Raw genomic sequence first — 15,456 nt, 5'->3', positions numbered from 1 at the left:
CCAGACGTTTGAAGAGCGTTTATTCTCTGATATGGTTTGATCAAAGCTGTGGTGATGGCTCTTCTTGGGTTCAGGGGAACATCTTTCGTGGGCGTCTGGTCTCTCAGGTAAAAGTGAGTTTCCTCCTACACTCACCTTTCTGAATTGGGGGCTTTACTTTGGCCTGACTCATCTCAGGGTTGGGTTTGTGGGTGGGGGACTAATCACACTCCCTAAATGCCTCAAGGTATAGGAATTTTTAATGATTGTTCAATTTTGAATAGCTGTGGAAAACACTCATCACACACACACACACACACACGAAAGTGACCTTCCAACAACCCTCTAACACACACACACACACACACACCTGCTTCACTTCTGCTGAATAGAAGATCGCTGCCAGTGTCGTAATCCTGTGTAGACCGCAGTTTCCTATAGCTCTGCATCTACTGCAAGTATTGTGTGGACTACTTTATAGTCACTTCTTTAAAAAAGCATTACCATGCAATACGTTGCAAAATGATGTATATTTACTTATGGACGCTGCTGTTTTTATTTTATCCCCTATAACGTTTATTTTGTTCCCTGTTACGTTTAAACAAATACCTGTAGCACTGCATTAAAAACAGGACAATAGTACATAGGAAATAAAACTAAATACTCAAATAAACCGTAAAACCAGATCATGATGCTTTAGCTGATTATATTTATATAGAAGCACATTTTTGTCACATGAGAAAAAAGTCATGTTTTAGTCAATCAAAATTATGACATAATTGAAAATAAAAGAAAATCTTTCTAACACGACAAGTTAAACTTGTATGTCATAACTTATGTCACAATTATGATTTAGTATGTAAATTCTAAAATACTTTAGAATAATGTTTTTATTGTTTATATTATATACATTATTTATATATTTATTTATTTTGACTTTTGACTTTTTATTTAATCTAATTTTGACTTTTTATCTAATAGAATGTCCTCATTTTGACCTTTTAATTTCATAATTGTGACCTATATCGTATAATTGTAGCTTTTTATGTCCTATTTTTCATGGACCTCTATGGCAATTATACACAAAAAGACTTGAGTCTTGAGTATGAAATATTCGCTGCAAAAAGGTTACCAACAAGCTCAAAAACATCGTTAATGCTTGAAATGGGTTGTTTTTATTGCTCTCGACGCATTTAAAAAAGCAGAGAAGTCTCAGGAAGAAGCGTTTAGGATGTGCAGTTGTTTTTTTCCCTCAGTTTTAGGATCTTTTGGGTGCAGTCGAGGTAACCTGCACAGTGACGTCTCCAAGCCACGCCTTCATATCGCCACTCCCACGCACGCGTCACGGCAGACCGACCAAACCCGGAAGTGAAGATGGCGACCGCCTACGAGAGGTTCAACCTGTAAGTTGAAACTTTTATTCGAGCGCAGCGACAGATAGAAACCCCAGCGGCGACCGGTTTCGCTTAAACGAAGCTCGGCTCTTTGAATGGCGGCGTCTGTGGGCGCTGTTCGGAAGTGTCGTGGTCAGTACAGGGCAGTTTATGTCGCGCTGGAAGCTGCACTGGCTTAAGCCGTCCAGACGCTGTTCAGATTGGCTGCGTTTCAAACCCCGTGAGCTGCACATCTCAGACAGCATTTACACGCCAGAGCAGATTCTTTATACTGCACTACGGCAACAAAACGCGCCAGATGCTGTCTGGGAAGCCTACTGGGTGATGATGCATTGATTTGAGTCTGGACAGCATCTTTTCTCGTGTTTTGTAGGGTGTTTGTTTGGACTGTGCATTAGGATGCTGAGGTCAGATGAAGCGCACTGAGTCAAAGCTGCAGTTTTGTAGAGGCATCAGTGCAAAGATGATGTTAAACAAACTACCAATGTTGTGTTTAGATCAATGTGATTCCAGCGGCATGCTGTACAGCGATGCACAATTAATATCTGATTGTTTGACAAATTGTGAAACCGTAGTCGAACCACTGAGAGGGAGGGGAACCTGATGGAATGTCTCCAGCCTACACCTTACTTCAACGTGACACCAAGTTATCAGACGCTCGGAGACCGATATGACTTACAGTGGGGTGCTTTCTGAGTCACGCCTTCTGAACATGTACAGTAGTTCTCAGAACCTAGATTATGTGCACTGACATTAATTATCATCACAACCGAATGGAAGGAAAAGGCAGTTTGAGACTAGATGCATCTGCGTTTAGCCCAAAAATGGAAACCGAAGTTCACTTATTAATCAATTAGCTGTTCAAATGTATTTAATAGTCAAGCCTCAAATTAAAACTAAGTAGTATATAAGAAAAATTGCATTGCATGCACGTTATTCTGCTGACTTTTCGTGATGTATTTATTTACTGTTGCATTTCAACATTTAAACAGTGACACTACAATTTAAAAAATGTTTTTGAACATGCATTTAGACTTACCAACAGGTTAAGTAATAATAAAACAAATAGCCTATATAAATTTAGCAAAATGCCCCTCTTTGCAATTATTCTTTCTAGCTAGCTGATGAGTTTGTGGACATTGAATGACGTTGTTCACAGGATGTTTTATTGATGTTATCCTTCATTTCAAACAATGATTTACCTTTTTAAACAAGAGGTGCTTTTTAGTTGTTCATTCATATTTCTGCTGAATATTTTTGCTTGCTTATATTTTGGTGATCAATTTTTTCTCTTTTTTTTATTGGTATGTCAGACACCTACATAGTTTTGGGCACTCAGATACTCGGCACTTTAAAAAACCTGCAATAATAAATGTTCTTTAATGTTTTTACTGTTTTTTTTTTTTTGCATTAAATTAACAAAAAGTTATACATATCACAATTAAGCCATATACGCTTATATACAAACAATTATGTAATTATGTAAGTAGCCTGTTTTGTAATTTTTTTAATTTTTATTACAGTAAACCCTTTTATGAATGGCCTCTTGCGCAATAAACAAATCATTGCCAGTGGTATTACAGCTGAGGCAAAGGCTTGTTTATACTAAGACAGAAACACTTGCACCGCAGTGTGTTTGCTGAGACAGTGCACATAATTCAGAATGGCTGTGATTTGTCACACAGACACTAGACACAGATCTATAAAGGATGTGAATTTGCTAAAAATGCAGGCTAAAGTTGAACATCTGTGGGATTTTTTTTTTTATACTTGCGTGACCTGATCAAAAGACTCAGAGAATTATAAAAATACCAAAAGGAGTCGCATCTGTTTATCGTGAAACCATCGAGCAGATTTGTACATTTTGAGACAGATTCCATAGACCTACTGTGCATTCATGGTTAATGGGGCAGAGGTTAACCATGCAGACGCTGCATCCTTCCCTCGTTGCAACCTCATCAAGTGGTGCACAGAAAGTGGCTGCTCAGCGTTTTGGTGAGGAAGGAAGACTCCAGCCATTGAAGTGGGACAAACATGTCAGAGGTTGTTACTAAAACAGACTCTCAAACTCTTCGCAAACTTGCATTATGCGACAACGTCTGTCCGTAACTTTCTTTTAAACTTTGCTTGAAAACACGCATGAGTGAAATCGAAAAAGCAGTTCTGATTTATGACGGGGCTGAAAATCTGCTCTCTCCAGATGGTCTGAGATGAAAATGAATTTCAAGTTATTATGTTTCCGACACCGTTTTTTGTCTTATTGATATCATCACCACTCAAAAGCTGATTTTATTGCGTATACAATTTCTTTATTCAGTGCTGTTTATCACATTCACAATAATCTCATTGTGTGCCTTTGGTTGCATAATGCAGCTAACTCAAATGCTGTCAAATGCTAAGCAGCCAAACCCTCACCTTTTGTTTGCTCTTGAAAAACGTGTGTGTGTTTAGCAGCACAATAAGAAAGGCGTCAGAATAGACTTATTTCGGTTTTTTTCCGTAGGCACGCCACACCTGAGAAGTTCTACATCGAGGCCTGTGATGATGGAGCTAACGACGTGCTGGTTATCGACAGGGTGTCCGCCGAGATGACCCTCGCAGGTACGGTCTGACAACTAAGTGAGAATGGAAACCGGTCGAGATATGTTGTGTTACATTTCATCTTCAATGCAAATAGCCCATTTTATGATTACCAGTTAGCGAGGTGTTGTTTTTTTTGTGTTGTTTTTTTTTAAAGAACTAAATACTTCCACTCGGCAAGGACACATTAAATTGATCAAAAGTGACAGTGCAGACGTTTAAAATGTCACAAAAGATTTCTGTATCAAATGAGTGCTGCTCTTTTGAATTTTTAAAAATAATTTTAAAAAAGGACCAGTTTTGGCAAGCATACGAAGCACTGCAACCATTTTTTTCGAGAAGCAAATCGGTATATTACAATGAAGGATCGTGTGACACTGAAGAGTAATGATGCTGAAAATTAAGCTATGCCTTACAAATAAATGACCTTTTTTGAGGTATATTGTCTTTTTTTAATAGCAAATATATTTCACAGTATTAATATTTTTAATAGTTATGGTGAGAGACTTTTTTTCTGAAAAGGTCTCCAAAGTTTTAAACGGTAGTGTATAAAAATTATGCCTGTTTAATTCTGTTTATTTGTTGTCTATTTCAACACTACAATGTTTAAAGGATTAGTTCACCCCAAAATGTTGTCACTAATTACTCTCCCTCGTGGCGTTTCAAACGCGTAAGTCCTTCGTTCATCTTCAGAACACAAATTAAAATATTTTTCATGAAATCCGAGAGCTTTGATGAATATCGAGAGCAACGCGACCAAAACGTTTCCTGTTCCAGAAACCTAGTGAGTTATGTTTACATTCAGCATGTATGTGCATTTTCCTGAACGTAAACAGCGCTGATTGCGTTATGTTCTGATGAAAGCGCTCGTACGTGTTGTGGTACCCTCCAGGATGGTGCAAGACGTCGACTCTCGTATCGCCGCAAAATTAAAGTTGAGCCACTGATGTCACACGGACCGATTACTGAGAACATTTCAGTTATGTTGGTGTCTATGAAGGGTCAAAAAGCTCAAAAATAACTTAATTTGTGTTCTGAAAATGAAGGTCTTACAGGTTTGAAACATATGTGGGCGAATAATTAATGACAGCATTTTAATTTTTAAATGAACTTACCCTTTAATCTATATTTTATCATGTCGCAAATCACAGCGACGTGTACTAAAAGGGAGTAGAATAATAAAACAGCTCATTTGAAATATAGTTTGTCTTCTAGAGGTTGGCAGTGAAGATTTTCTGAAGGTTAAGCAGCTCGTTTTTCTGACCGTGTGAAAGTACAGTGAAAGATTTATAGCTTGGGCATCTGCGATCTGACATTTATGAACAGCCACAACTTATGAGGAAAGTAGACCTTTCAAAGCATACAGGCGTCTGTGAAAAGTTACGGCAGCTGTTTGGACTTTGTTGTAGTTCCCTGTTTTAATGGTGACCCCCTCGCTAAGTGACATTTCATCAGCATTGTCAGCATGACATTTTACATTTGAGGTAGTTTCTGTGGTCTTTTGTTAAAGGTGTATTCCAGGAATAGCACAGCACAGGTCTGCTACTTCCTCCTAACGAATCAGAGAAGTATATTAAATGGACAAATCAGCAATATTGTTTGTTCATCAATTTTTTTTTCTACTTTTTCAAGGTATTAAGGACATCCCCCCCTCAGGCGTAACCAGACCCATTTGTGGGATCATGGGAACTATTCGTCTGGTGGCTGGTAGGTTCCACGTTATTACCATGATTCCGATTTTTCCATAGAATTTAGAATGTTGACTGTATTTTCATTACCATGACGCATTTCTCTCTCTCTCTTTTTTTTTTTTGGTTCTGCAGGGATGTACCTCATAGTCATCACCCGGAAAAGGAAAGTGGGCGACCTGTTTGGCCACACTGTGTGGAAAGCGGTGGAGTTTGATGTGATTTCTTATAAGAAGACCATTTTGCACCTCACAGATGTTCAGGTCATCAAAGTCCCTAACCTCAACTTTCAGTTTATTGCTGATGTTTGTGACACCTTGAGTAGAAAGTGGGCTAGAAATGTCATTCGTTGTTTGATCAGTTGCCCAGTGCGTCTCTAAATCAATACTGAAAGGTTTCCTTCTCTGAAGTTTTTGCCTCTCTCAGTTTTCCATTTACAGTTTACTCAGAAGTGCTGTAAGAACAACGCAGCAGATTCACCCTCGGCTTGTAAAATTGGGTGTACTCATACAGTAAATTTTTCATTTGAGCCCACGCTCCAAGCGCAGTGATATCTCATTACAGTGTTGTATACTTGCTGCATTATTTAGCGAGGATAAGACTTCGGCTGAAATGGCCTTGGATGCAGCCCGTGAGTAGGCCAGTATTGGACACAGGAAGTGTTTTGAGTTGAAACAAGTACATGGGAGGCTTGACTGCAAACAACTAGATCATTGAAGCACTCCAGACTTCTCTACTCTTGTCAGAAGTTTCAATGTAAGCGCATGAGGTCTGCAGTGAAAGCATCTAGCTGCCCTGGCTTGGCTAGTTTTGTTCCAGGATGTGTTACAGTAATAACAAAATGCAAGTGCTCTTTGCGTTCTCAGCAATGTTTGCATACTTGTCTAAGCTGTGTTGCGGGCCTGGAGGAATGTGCCAGACCTTTTTGAGAAGGTGATGATTCCTTGCATGAATTGTCTACGTAATTTTAATGTCGAATGTTTGGTGTTGGTGTTTTCCTAATGCATTGCATGTAATTAGAAGCTCTGGATATCTGCAGTGAGAGACGAGTATGCGTATAAAAGCAAATGGTTCTGCTGACCAGGTTCTTCTGGGAGGAGGAATCAATTCAGGTCGTTCCTCTTCCGCTCCGTTCCCAGAGCCAGAGCTTAGTGGATGGTGATCCTGTTAACTGCAGAAAGGATATGCTGAGATTGAAAAGCCTGGCGTTGGTCGAGAGCTTAGTTTGGGCACCTGCACATGGAGCAAAGCATGAGCTGTACTAAAGCACGAGTGTTGTGTGATGCATTGGAGTAGATTAACTTGCGGACATGTTTGTTTTGAATACAAGATGACACGCACCTCATCTTTAAACAGCCTGAACATGTCAATCCGCTTCCTTTTGTCAAAATCATGGCTTAGCAATTAGTTATGCTACAGACACATTCAGTGTTGAGTGAGATGCAAGTACAGATTTCTGAATATTGTAATCAAAATTATTAGCATAGTTATTTGAGGTATAAATAATTATTAAAGGAATAAATATTCACCCAAAAATGAAAATGTGATGTTTATCTGCTTACCCCCAGGGTATCTTAGAGGTAGGTGACTTTCTGTCTGTCATATAATGGAAGTCAATGGCAAAAAAATGTCCCACACCTCTGAAAGTCAAAAAAACATACACAGACCAAACCAAATTAAACCCTATGGCATACTACATTATTACATTGGTGTTAAGACATAAAATATTTTTGTTCTGTGCAAAAAAACTCAGCATCATCAATCCGTTGCACCCCACTTCCTAATAAATATAAACATAGAAATACAATTATTCAGTGTTAAATGCTGCAAGACTTAAAGTTCGTATTAAGTCACCTAGTGTGAGTGTGTGTGTATGTATGTGTGTGTGTGTGTATGTATATATATGTGTGTGTGTGTGTGTGTGTAGACTAAATTGACTAAATTAGACTAAATTGACATGAATATAGTAATAATTTCAGTAATTTGGACACTGCAAAATTGATTATTTTCAGCACATTTTTCAACACATTTTCATTAAAATATTGTGAAATGTATTAATATCGACTGGCAGGGTTTAATGTCAAATTTAATATTGCTCAACCCAACCTCGTCCCATTTCTCAAGCATCTCTCTATTATCCTGTCAATACTTTACTTGTATATCATAAAAATGAAAAAAAAGGCCATAAATGAGTATGTAAATCAATAACCCTAGCCTTCCATCTGTTCACATCATTTATTGCCTATAATCTTATCAACTGACCGTTTCCTTCTCACAGATGCAGGACAACAAGACGTTTCTGTCAATGCTCAGCAATGTCCTCAACACAGACGGTTTCTACTTCTGCACGGACTACGACCTGACCCACACCCAGCAGCGTCTGTCCAACACGAGCCCGGACTTCCAGGAGATGAGCCTGCTGGAGAGGGTGAGCAGAGCAGAGAGCCAGGGATGATAATGACGGCAGAAGAGAGAGAGAGAGAGAGAGAGAGAGAGAGAGAGAGAGACAGAGAGCCGATTGAAGTTTCAGTGGCAGAGAGAGAAGCAGAGCACAGCAGGGTGCAGGTTTTCATCAGTATCACATAGAGAAGGCCGGTCAGCTCATTGTCTCAAACTGCATCCCTCGTTTACAATAAAGTGCTGTCACAGACGATGCGCTGCCTGTCTCTTTGTAAGCTAGATTTGCAAAGCTCTTGTTTTACAAGCGCACTCGCTGACATGCTAGGCACACACTGTGATTTTCCATCTTATTTTGTTTTCGTGTTTTCAAAAAGGTCGTGCTCTGCCTTTGTCTACGCCTTTCCATAAAGTTCAACTTCAGAGCGCTCAAACTTCTTGAGTACATTTGCTTACTCTGTTTGCTTATTAGACTCCTCAAAACAGCCATAACTTCTCCCGTGATTCCTGTCTTCTGTCATTTCTCCACACAGGCAGACCAGAGATTTGTGTGGAATGGAAACCTTTTAAGAGAAATAACCGCACAGCCCGAGGTATAAAAATAAGCCTAGTTCAGAAACCGTTCAACATATGAGAAAATTACTAAGTTTCTGATTCCCCCTTTCAGCTCCATAAATTTGCATTTCCTGTCATCCACGGATGTATCCTTTGAGAGATGTCATGTTGTTCGCAGTTAAGTTGCTCTCTTTATTTAGCCTCTGCTCTCTGGAGGAAGCAAATTATGTGCTGTGAGCTGTTTCTGTTAAAGATGACATTATGTAACTGGTCATGATTAGTTGAAAATATTGTCCATAATATAAAAACACATTGGTGATCCTGGATATTAAGTCGCTGGAGTATATTTGTAGCAGTAGTCAAAAATACATTGTATGGGTGAAAATTATTTTGGTAACACTTTATTTTATGGTTACAGCTATTAGTTGCTTATTAGCAAGCATATTAATGTAATGTTATCCATTTATTAGTGCTGAATAAGCGTATAGTAATGCATTATTCTACATGACCCTATTCTACATCCCTAATCCTACCCAATACCTAAACTTAACAACTACCTTACTAACTATTAATAAACAGCAAATTAAGAATGTATTGAGAAAAAAAAGTCATAGTTAACAAGTGTTACCTATTCTAAAGTGTTAAAGGTTTTTTTTTGCCATATTAACTAAAGATCATATTCCATGAAGATTTTTTTACTACCGTAAATATATTGAAACTTAGTAATATGCATTGGTAAGAACTTCATTTAGACAAATGTAAAGGTGAAATTGAAGAAATAACTAGTAGTTGGAAAATGTGTGCTATTTATCCTTAAGCCACTGCTTCAGTTATTGTGATGAAGCCTTGCTGCATCAATGGGAAGGTGTTTGAGTGGATCCTCATCTCGAGACGGAGCTGTTTCAGAGCGGGGGTCCGATACTATGTCAGAGGTGAGACATAGCACATATACATATTCACGCGGTGGTCTTTGCTGCAGATATTACAGTTTCCCCCTTCGCCTCAGGCATTGACTCTGAAGGCCATGCTGCTAACTTCGTTGAGACTGAACAGATAGTCCAGTACAGTAATGCCCGGGCGTCCTTTGTGCAGGTTGGTGTTAAAAACTACTCTTGGCCTCTATTACAAGAACTCATTTGTTTTTGACCTCCCAGAAATCACCTCAGATTTAAATTGTGCTTTCACTCACCTCTTACACAGACTCGAGGCTCCATGCCCTTTTTCTGGTCTCAAAGACCCAACCTGAGGTACAAACCCAAGCCACAGATAAGCGCTGACACCAATCACGTAAGACACTTTTTTTTTATTTATTTTTTATTTTTCCACCTATCAGAAAAGGAAACCACCATCTATCTATCTATCTATCTATCTATCTATCTATCTATCTATCCTTGCAGATGGATGGATTCAGGAGGCATTTTGAGACGCAGGTTCTCATTTATGGCAAACAGGTTATTCTAAATCTGGTGAGTACAATCTTTTTAATCCACCTGCAGAAAATTGTAGTTGATTATGATTGGTCAAACAGTTAAGATAATTGCTTTATCTGCAGGTTAATCAGAAAGGATCTGAACTGCCTCTTGAGCAGGCCTTCGCCAAAATGGTCAATGGCATGGAGAACGGATTTATCAAGTACTTCAAGCAGTTTCTTTTAATTCCTACAGAAGCATTTTTAGTGTGAAATGAAGAGAATAAAATGTTGAATAGTCGTTATTTTTGTTTTCTTTGCACACAAAGTATTGACATAGTTTTACTAAAATACTGACAATAATGCCAGATGGACTATTTTAACGTTGTCCTTACTAGCTTTCTGGGCCTTGAACATGGTAGTTGTGTTGCTGTCTGTGGAGGGACAGGAAGCTGTTTTAATAAAAGATATCTTTATTTGTGTTCTGAAGGTGAATGAAGGACAAAACATGAATGACATTAATGGTGACTCTTGCATGTCTTTTGAGGTACATCGCCTTCGACTTTCACAAGGAATGCAGTAAGATGAGATGGCATCGCCTCCAGATTCTTGTCGATGGTGTTTCTGACATGCAAGATGAGTTTGGGTTCGTATTCATTTCTGTAACTTTCTATAGGAAAGACTGTGGTCTCTGATGCTGTCGCCGGTTCGCTTTGATCTGGTTGTTAAACGCTGATTCTGCAGGTATTTCATGGTGAGCTCAGACGGCAAGGTGACATCCGAGCAGTCTGGAACCTTTCGCAGTAACTGTATGGACTGTCTGGACCGTACCAACGTCATTCAGAGCCTGCTGGCCAGACGCTCCCTACAGAGCCAGCTACAGGTGACGCCACCTCACAAATAACACGTCTGACACGTCCTGTGACGCAATTGAGGACACTTACGCACAAGAGAAAGCTGACGGGCTGTAATTCTGTGGCTTTTCTGTCAGTTAGGGCCATTTACTTGAAACTCGATGCGTAATGTGTGCCTAGGAAGTGTAAAACCCTTTAAAGTGGTCATGACTGCTTGGAGACATTCAGAAATCGGCTATACGGATTAATAATGTGGTTAAATATTGATTTGTCATCACCTTGAGCTGTGTTTCATTTCAGAGAATGGGTGTCCTCCACGTAGGCCAGAAAATTGAGGAACAGGCTGATTTTGAGAAGATTTATAAGAACGGTGTGTTTGCTTTGCTAGAAATTCCCTTAGTAGGCGCAATTCTCTTGCTGGGGACGGTAAATAAAGCAGGAAATCTCATTATTTTCCTTTTCTTTTTCTCTCAGCGTGGGCAGACAACGCCAATGCTTGTGCTAAACAGTACGCAGGAACTGGGGCACTGAAAACCGACTTCACCAGGTATTCATCCCGGACTCCTCTTAATATGTGTGCGGTTGTGTGCGTACGCCGCTCTAACCTTGACCTCTGACCTCAGAACCGGGAAGAGGACTCACTGGGGATTGGTAATGGACGGCTGGAACTCGATGATCCGTTACTACAAGAACAATTTCTCAGACGGGTTCAGACAAGTGCGTATGAATTCTTTGTCTTTATGTCTTTCAGTCAGACTGCTATGAATTTTAAGTAGCTGACTTTGCCCACAGGACTCCATCGATCTCTTCCTCGGAAACTATACGGTAGATGAAACCGATGGCTTGACGCCTCTGCACATGCAGAAGGACTGGAAGTTCCTCTTGGTCAGTGCATTCCCATACTGCTTGTAGTAAGAGAGAATCCACATTAAAAAGAGGTCATTGCTATGACGAGTAAAAAAGAGAAAAATTTACTCCAAGCTGCTTCATGCAGTCCCAACATTTATAATTCAACAACACCAGCTGCTGGTCATTCCCTGCTTATTTTATATTCATGTAATTTCTTCCACAGCTTCCTGTTATTATGGTGGTGGCCTTCTCCATGTGCATCATTTGTCTCCTAATGGCTGGTAAGGTCTGATATTATCATGAAATAAAGGGTCAATGACGTGATACTTTTTTTGGCAAATGTTGGCCTTAGTCAGGTTAGACTCCAGACTGAATTTAACACAGATGAAAACCAGGCTGTAAGGGACAGATTTACAGTATTTACAATCGCATGCAATGGTTAAAGGTTTATTTTCACAACTTTCAAAACTGAACTTTTTTTCCAGAAAGGCATCAGTAATAATCATCTGTATATTGTTAAGAAAAATTGTACAAATACATTGAACACGCTTTTGTCCCGCACACCTTGTCAAAAATAAAATCATTATGAATTACGGATGATTTTGATACAGATATCATAAAGAACTTTCAAATGCCGTAGTTTTATTTGCACAACTGCTTTTTAATATTTAAAAAAAAAATAGTCTGATCACATAGTCATGTGATGCATCTGACAAAGTCACATGCCATCATGTACATGCATGCTAAAAATATATATATAAAATAGAAAAGTATTATTATCACTCAGTGCCTTGCAGATTCTCATTAATATGTCAAGGTCAAGAAGTCTCTTAATGACGTGTTTTATTAATGCAAGGGTAGTTCAGGTTGTCAAAGGTCATGTGGTGCAACTCCCTGAAAACTTGATATTATGAATTAATAAATAAGTTGAATAAAAAATGTATTTTAAGATAATGACTTGTATAAAATGTGTAAAGGTAATGTTACTCTTGATAATATTACTTCGTTACACCATGTGATTTATTGGTTTAGAGTTACTACATTTTAAGAAATTCCACTTTGGAACAAACATGAATACAAAAAATAGTTTTTTTAGGAAACCCCCCAAAATTCTGTATTTATCATTATATGTCATCAACCCACGAGATGTGCTTTACGATGATTTTAATCATTATATGCTTCCATTACTGTTCCTTCTTTGGAAAATGTACATACAGTAGTGCCTGTTTGGTTTGGGAGTAATGATGGATCTGGTGCTCTCTGTCAGGTGACACTTGGACGGAGACCCTGGCTTACGTGTTGTTCTGGGGAATGGCCAGTGCTCTTACGGCTGCTTTCATCGTGTTCAATGGACGGGAGTTTGTAGACGCACCCAAACTGGTTCAAAAGGAGAAGATGGATTGAATATCAAGTCCTCCTTCCCTATGTTCTCTCTGTTTCCTCTTTATTTTCCTCCAGTACTGTCCTCCTCTCCACACTGTCCTTAAACTTAAGCAAAGCAAGCATCCCTGTTTCCTGCTCCCAAAGAGGGAGCATATTACCATATCGTTTCACATCAGTCGCTACAAATGTCCTACAAATGTCCTTTGAATCATGGGACACGGTGTCCAAACTTCTCAAAATTCCCTTAACAGTAATACTTGCATCATAGAATTGCACAAAATCCCCACTCTGTAAGTGCTTACTTTACCGCTACTGTTTGGCAATCGATCTAAATCGACCCGTTGTGAAATCAGAGCAATTGTGTTGGCTCTAGAGCTTCTGCTTCATGATATTGGACACCAGGCGTGCGCCCATGGGCCCAGTCTATGGGCTGACAGATCAATGGAGGTCTATTGTAATTAGATTGTTGCACAAGAGAACATTACATGATATTTCAGTGGCTCACCCCTTGGTTACTTCCATTTCTGTCCTCTCAAATCTGTGCTGAAATCAGCCTTATGCCTCAGTTTTATTTTCAGTTGTTCTTTGCAGTGGCAGTTTGGGTTTTAATGTGGTTTCCTTTTGTTCTGCCAGCATATTTATGGGTTTGTGTCTCTCGTAAATGATCAAATTAGACAGCTGTGGGACGCACTGGGGGAGAGAGAGTGGTATTAAGCACTGTTTCTTTATGAGTTTACAGAAAAATATGAGCTGCACTTTTCCTGCGTAACTTCTTTATGTCTCTTCGAAGACCAATGAACACTAACAGATACGGCACGCATAAAGTCGCCCTGTAATGGCTCTTCGACTGCACATCTCTTCAACGTTACCAATTCAGTGGCAGTTCATTAGACGCAAATAGACTAGTATCAGAATAGCTGTCAAATTGACTCGCGCTTTTAATTGAATTCCCTTAAACTGTACTGACAATTCAGAAGGCATTAGCTTTTAACTAAATTATTTAGACAAGTGGCTTTCAAGTACGCCGTATAGCAGAAAAAAAATGTCAGTTTTATTGATGTTCACTTGCATGATGGTGCGTTTCAAAAGGCCTTACCTCTACCCCGCCGGTTTCCTTTCGTTTTGACACATTTAGCAAGGTGTTTTTGGGATCGGGAGGGGACGCTGATGGATAAATTGCTTTTAGGACTTCCTTTTGAACGCGTTAGTACTTTTAGAACTGAATGCTCATCGGTTTGGTTTAATGCTGACGAAGAATGTAGCTTTCGATGCCTTTATACGCGGGTGTTTTGTAGTCCTCTGCAAAGCTACAGTGGTAACAGTCATTGCAACAGGCGATTGCAAATGAAAGTTTCATCAAATTCATATTTTATTGATTCTCTTTGTGTGCAAAGAACACCTTGGAATTAAAAGGAACGGACGTAAACAGAACACTGATAACTAAATCCTGTACGTTTGATGTTTACCTGTATAAATCTGATGTGTAAACTGTACATTGGGAAGAAATGAAGAATTTATAAATATATATACGAGTGTGTTATTGTAATCATGTACTGTACAGTGTAGTTTACAACAACATAGCTTTAGCACTTTCTGGTTGAATTATTGATCAATCAAAGTGATGTTACTGATCACATTCTTCCATCACAGGGCTTGATGAATATGGCTTTCATTAACCCTAGGTTATGAACTGCATCGTATTTCCAGGGTGCATTTGGGTTGAAGTGTGTTAAATGACATGTCATCAATATTAATTGTGTTTTTGGACTTGATCCTGACGGTGTTTTAAAACCTTCTCTCGTCTTGTTTGATTAAGAGCCTCAAGATTACAGCTGCATTTCTGATTACCGCGCTCGTTCAGAAGTATTCAGCACTCGCCCGTGATTTCAAGGGAATAGTTTGTGAAACATCAGTTGTCTTTAGTGGTCTACCAGTCCTTTATCAGTCTGAATGAAAACCGCACTGCAATCTCGGTATTGTTTGGTTTTGATCATTGAGGTGTCATTTAATACTATTTAAAAGACATTTCAACCACTGTAACCCATGGTTTCTTAATGAAATCGTGTTTAATAAATTCTACCAATAAAATGCAACTTGTCCCGCTTCTTACTGTTGCAAAGGCTGAAACGCAAACTGATGAAACTAGATCTGAGTTGTATGGTTTAAACTCGGTAAAGTGAGTAACAATGATTACATCGCTTACAACGGCAAATGTCCGAGCACCTCCAAAATGGCACGTCATTTGGAGTCGTTTCCGAAAAATACTTGCCATTTTGATCAGTACGTACCAAAAGTAGTGCAAAGAAGGACAACTTGACACCTGTCCGTCACTTAAGTGTGTGTCAGAACTGGACCTCAGGTGCATGTGT

General features: G+C 39.1%; 1 protein-coding gene across 2 annotated transcripts; it reads left to right on the top strand.

Moving 5' to 3' along the window:
• The first annotated feature begins 1,235 nt into the window (after window positions 1-1,235).
• sacm1la (SAC1 like phosphatidylinositide phosphatase a) lies at window positions 1,236-15,175 on the top strand. Of its 2 annotated transcripts, XM_043217039.1 has the most exons (20): window positions 1,236-1,382; window positions 3,877-3,974; window positions 5,586-5,660; window positions 5,777-5,904; window positions 7,920-8,069; window positions 8,572-8,631; window positions 8,706-8,739; window positions 9,424-9,525; window positions 9,600-9,685; window positions 9,794-9,880; window positions 9,991-10,059; window positions 10,146-10,225; window positions 10,549-10,647; window positions 10,746-10,884; window positions 11,156-11,225; window positions 11,330-11,402; window positions 11,479-11,572; window positions 11,648-11,740; window positions 11,928-11,985; window positions 12,972-15,175. In XM_043217039.1, the coding sequence occupies exons 1-20, from the start codon at window positions 1,354-1,356 to the stop codon at window positions 13,106-13,108; spliced, it is 1,761 nt and encodes a 586-aa protein (XP_043072974.1). In that variant the 5' UTR covers window positions 1,236-1,353; the 3' UTR covers window positions 13,109-15,175. The 2 variants fall into 2 exon arrangements, with proteins under 2 accessions (XP_043072974.1, XP_043072975.1); XM_043217040.1 differs by lacking the exons at window positions 1,236-1,382; window positions 3,877-3,974; window positions 5,586-5,660; window positions 5,777-5,904 and adding an exon at window positions 5,912-6,397.
• The last annotated feature ends 281 nt before the right edge of the window (window positions 15,176-15,456 follow it).

The sequence above is a fragment of the Puntigrus tetrazona genome, chromosome 19 (assembly GCF_018831695.1).
Source record: "Puntigrus tetrazona isolate hp1 chromosome 19, ASM1883169v1, whole genome shotgun sequence".
Classification (NCBI taxonomy): domain Eukaryota; kingdom Metazoa; phylum Chordata; class Actinopteri; order Cypriniformes; family Cyprinidae; genus Puntigrus; species Puntigrus tetrazona.
The sequence above is the reverse complement of the archived record's forward strand: the minus strand, read 5'-3'. Positions and strand labels throughout refer to the sequence as shown.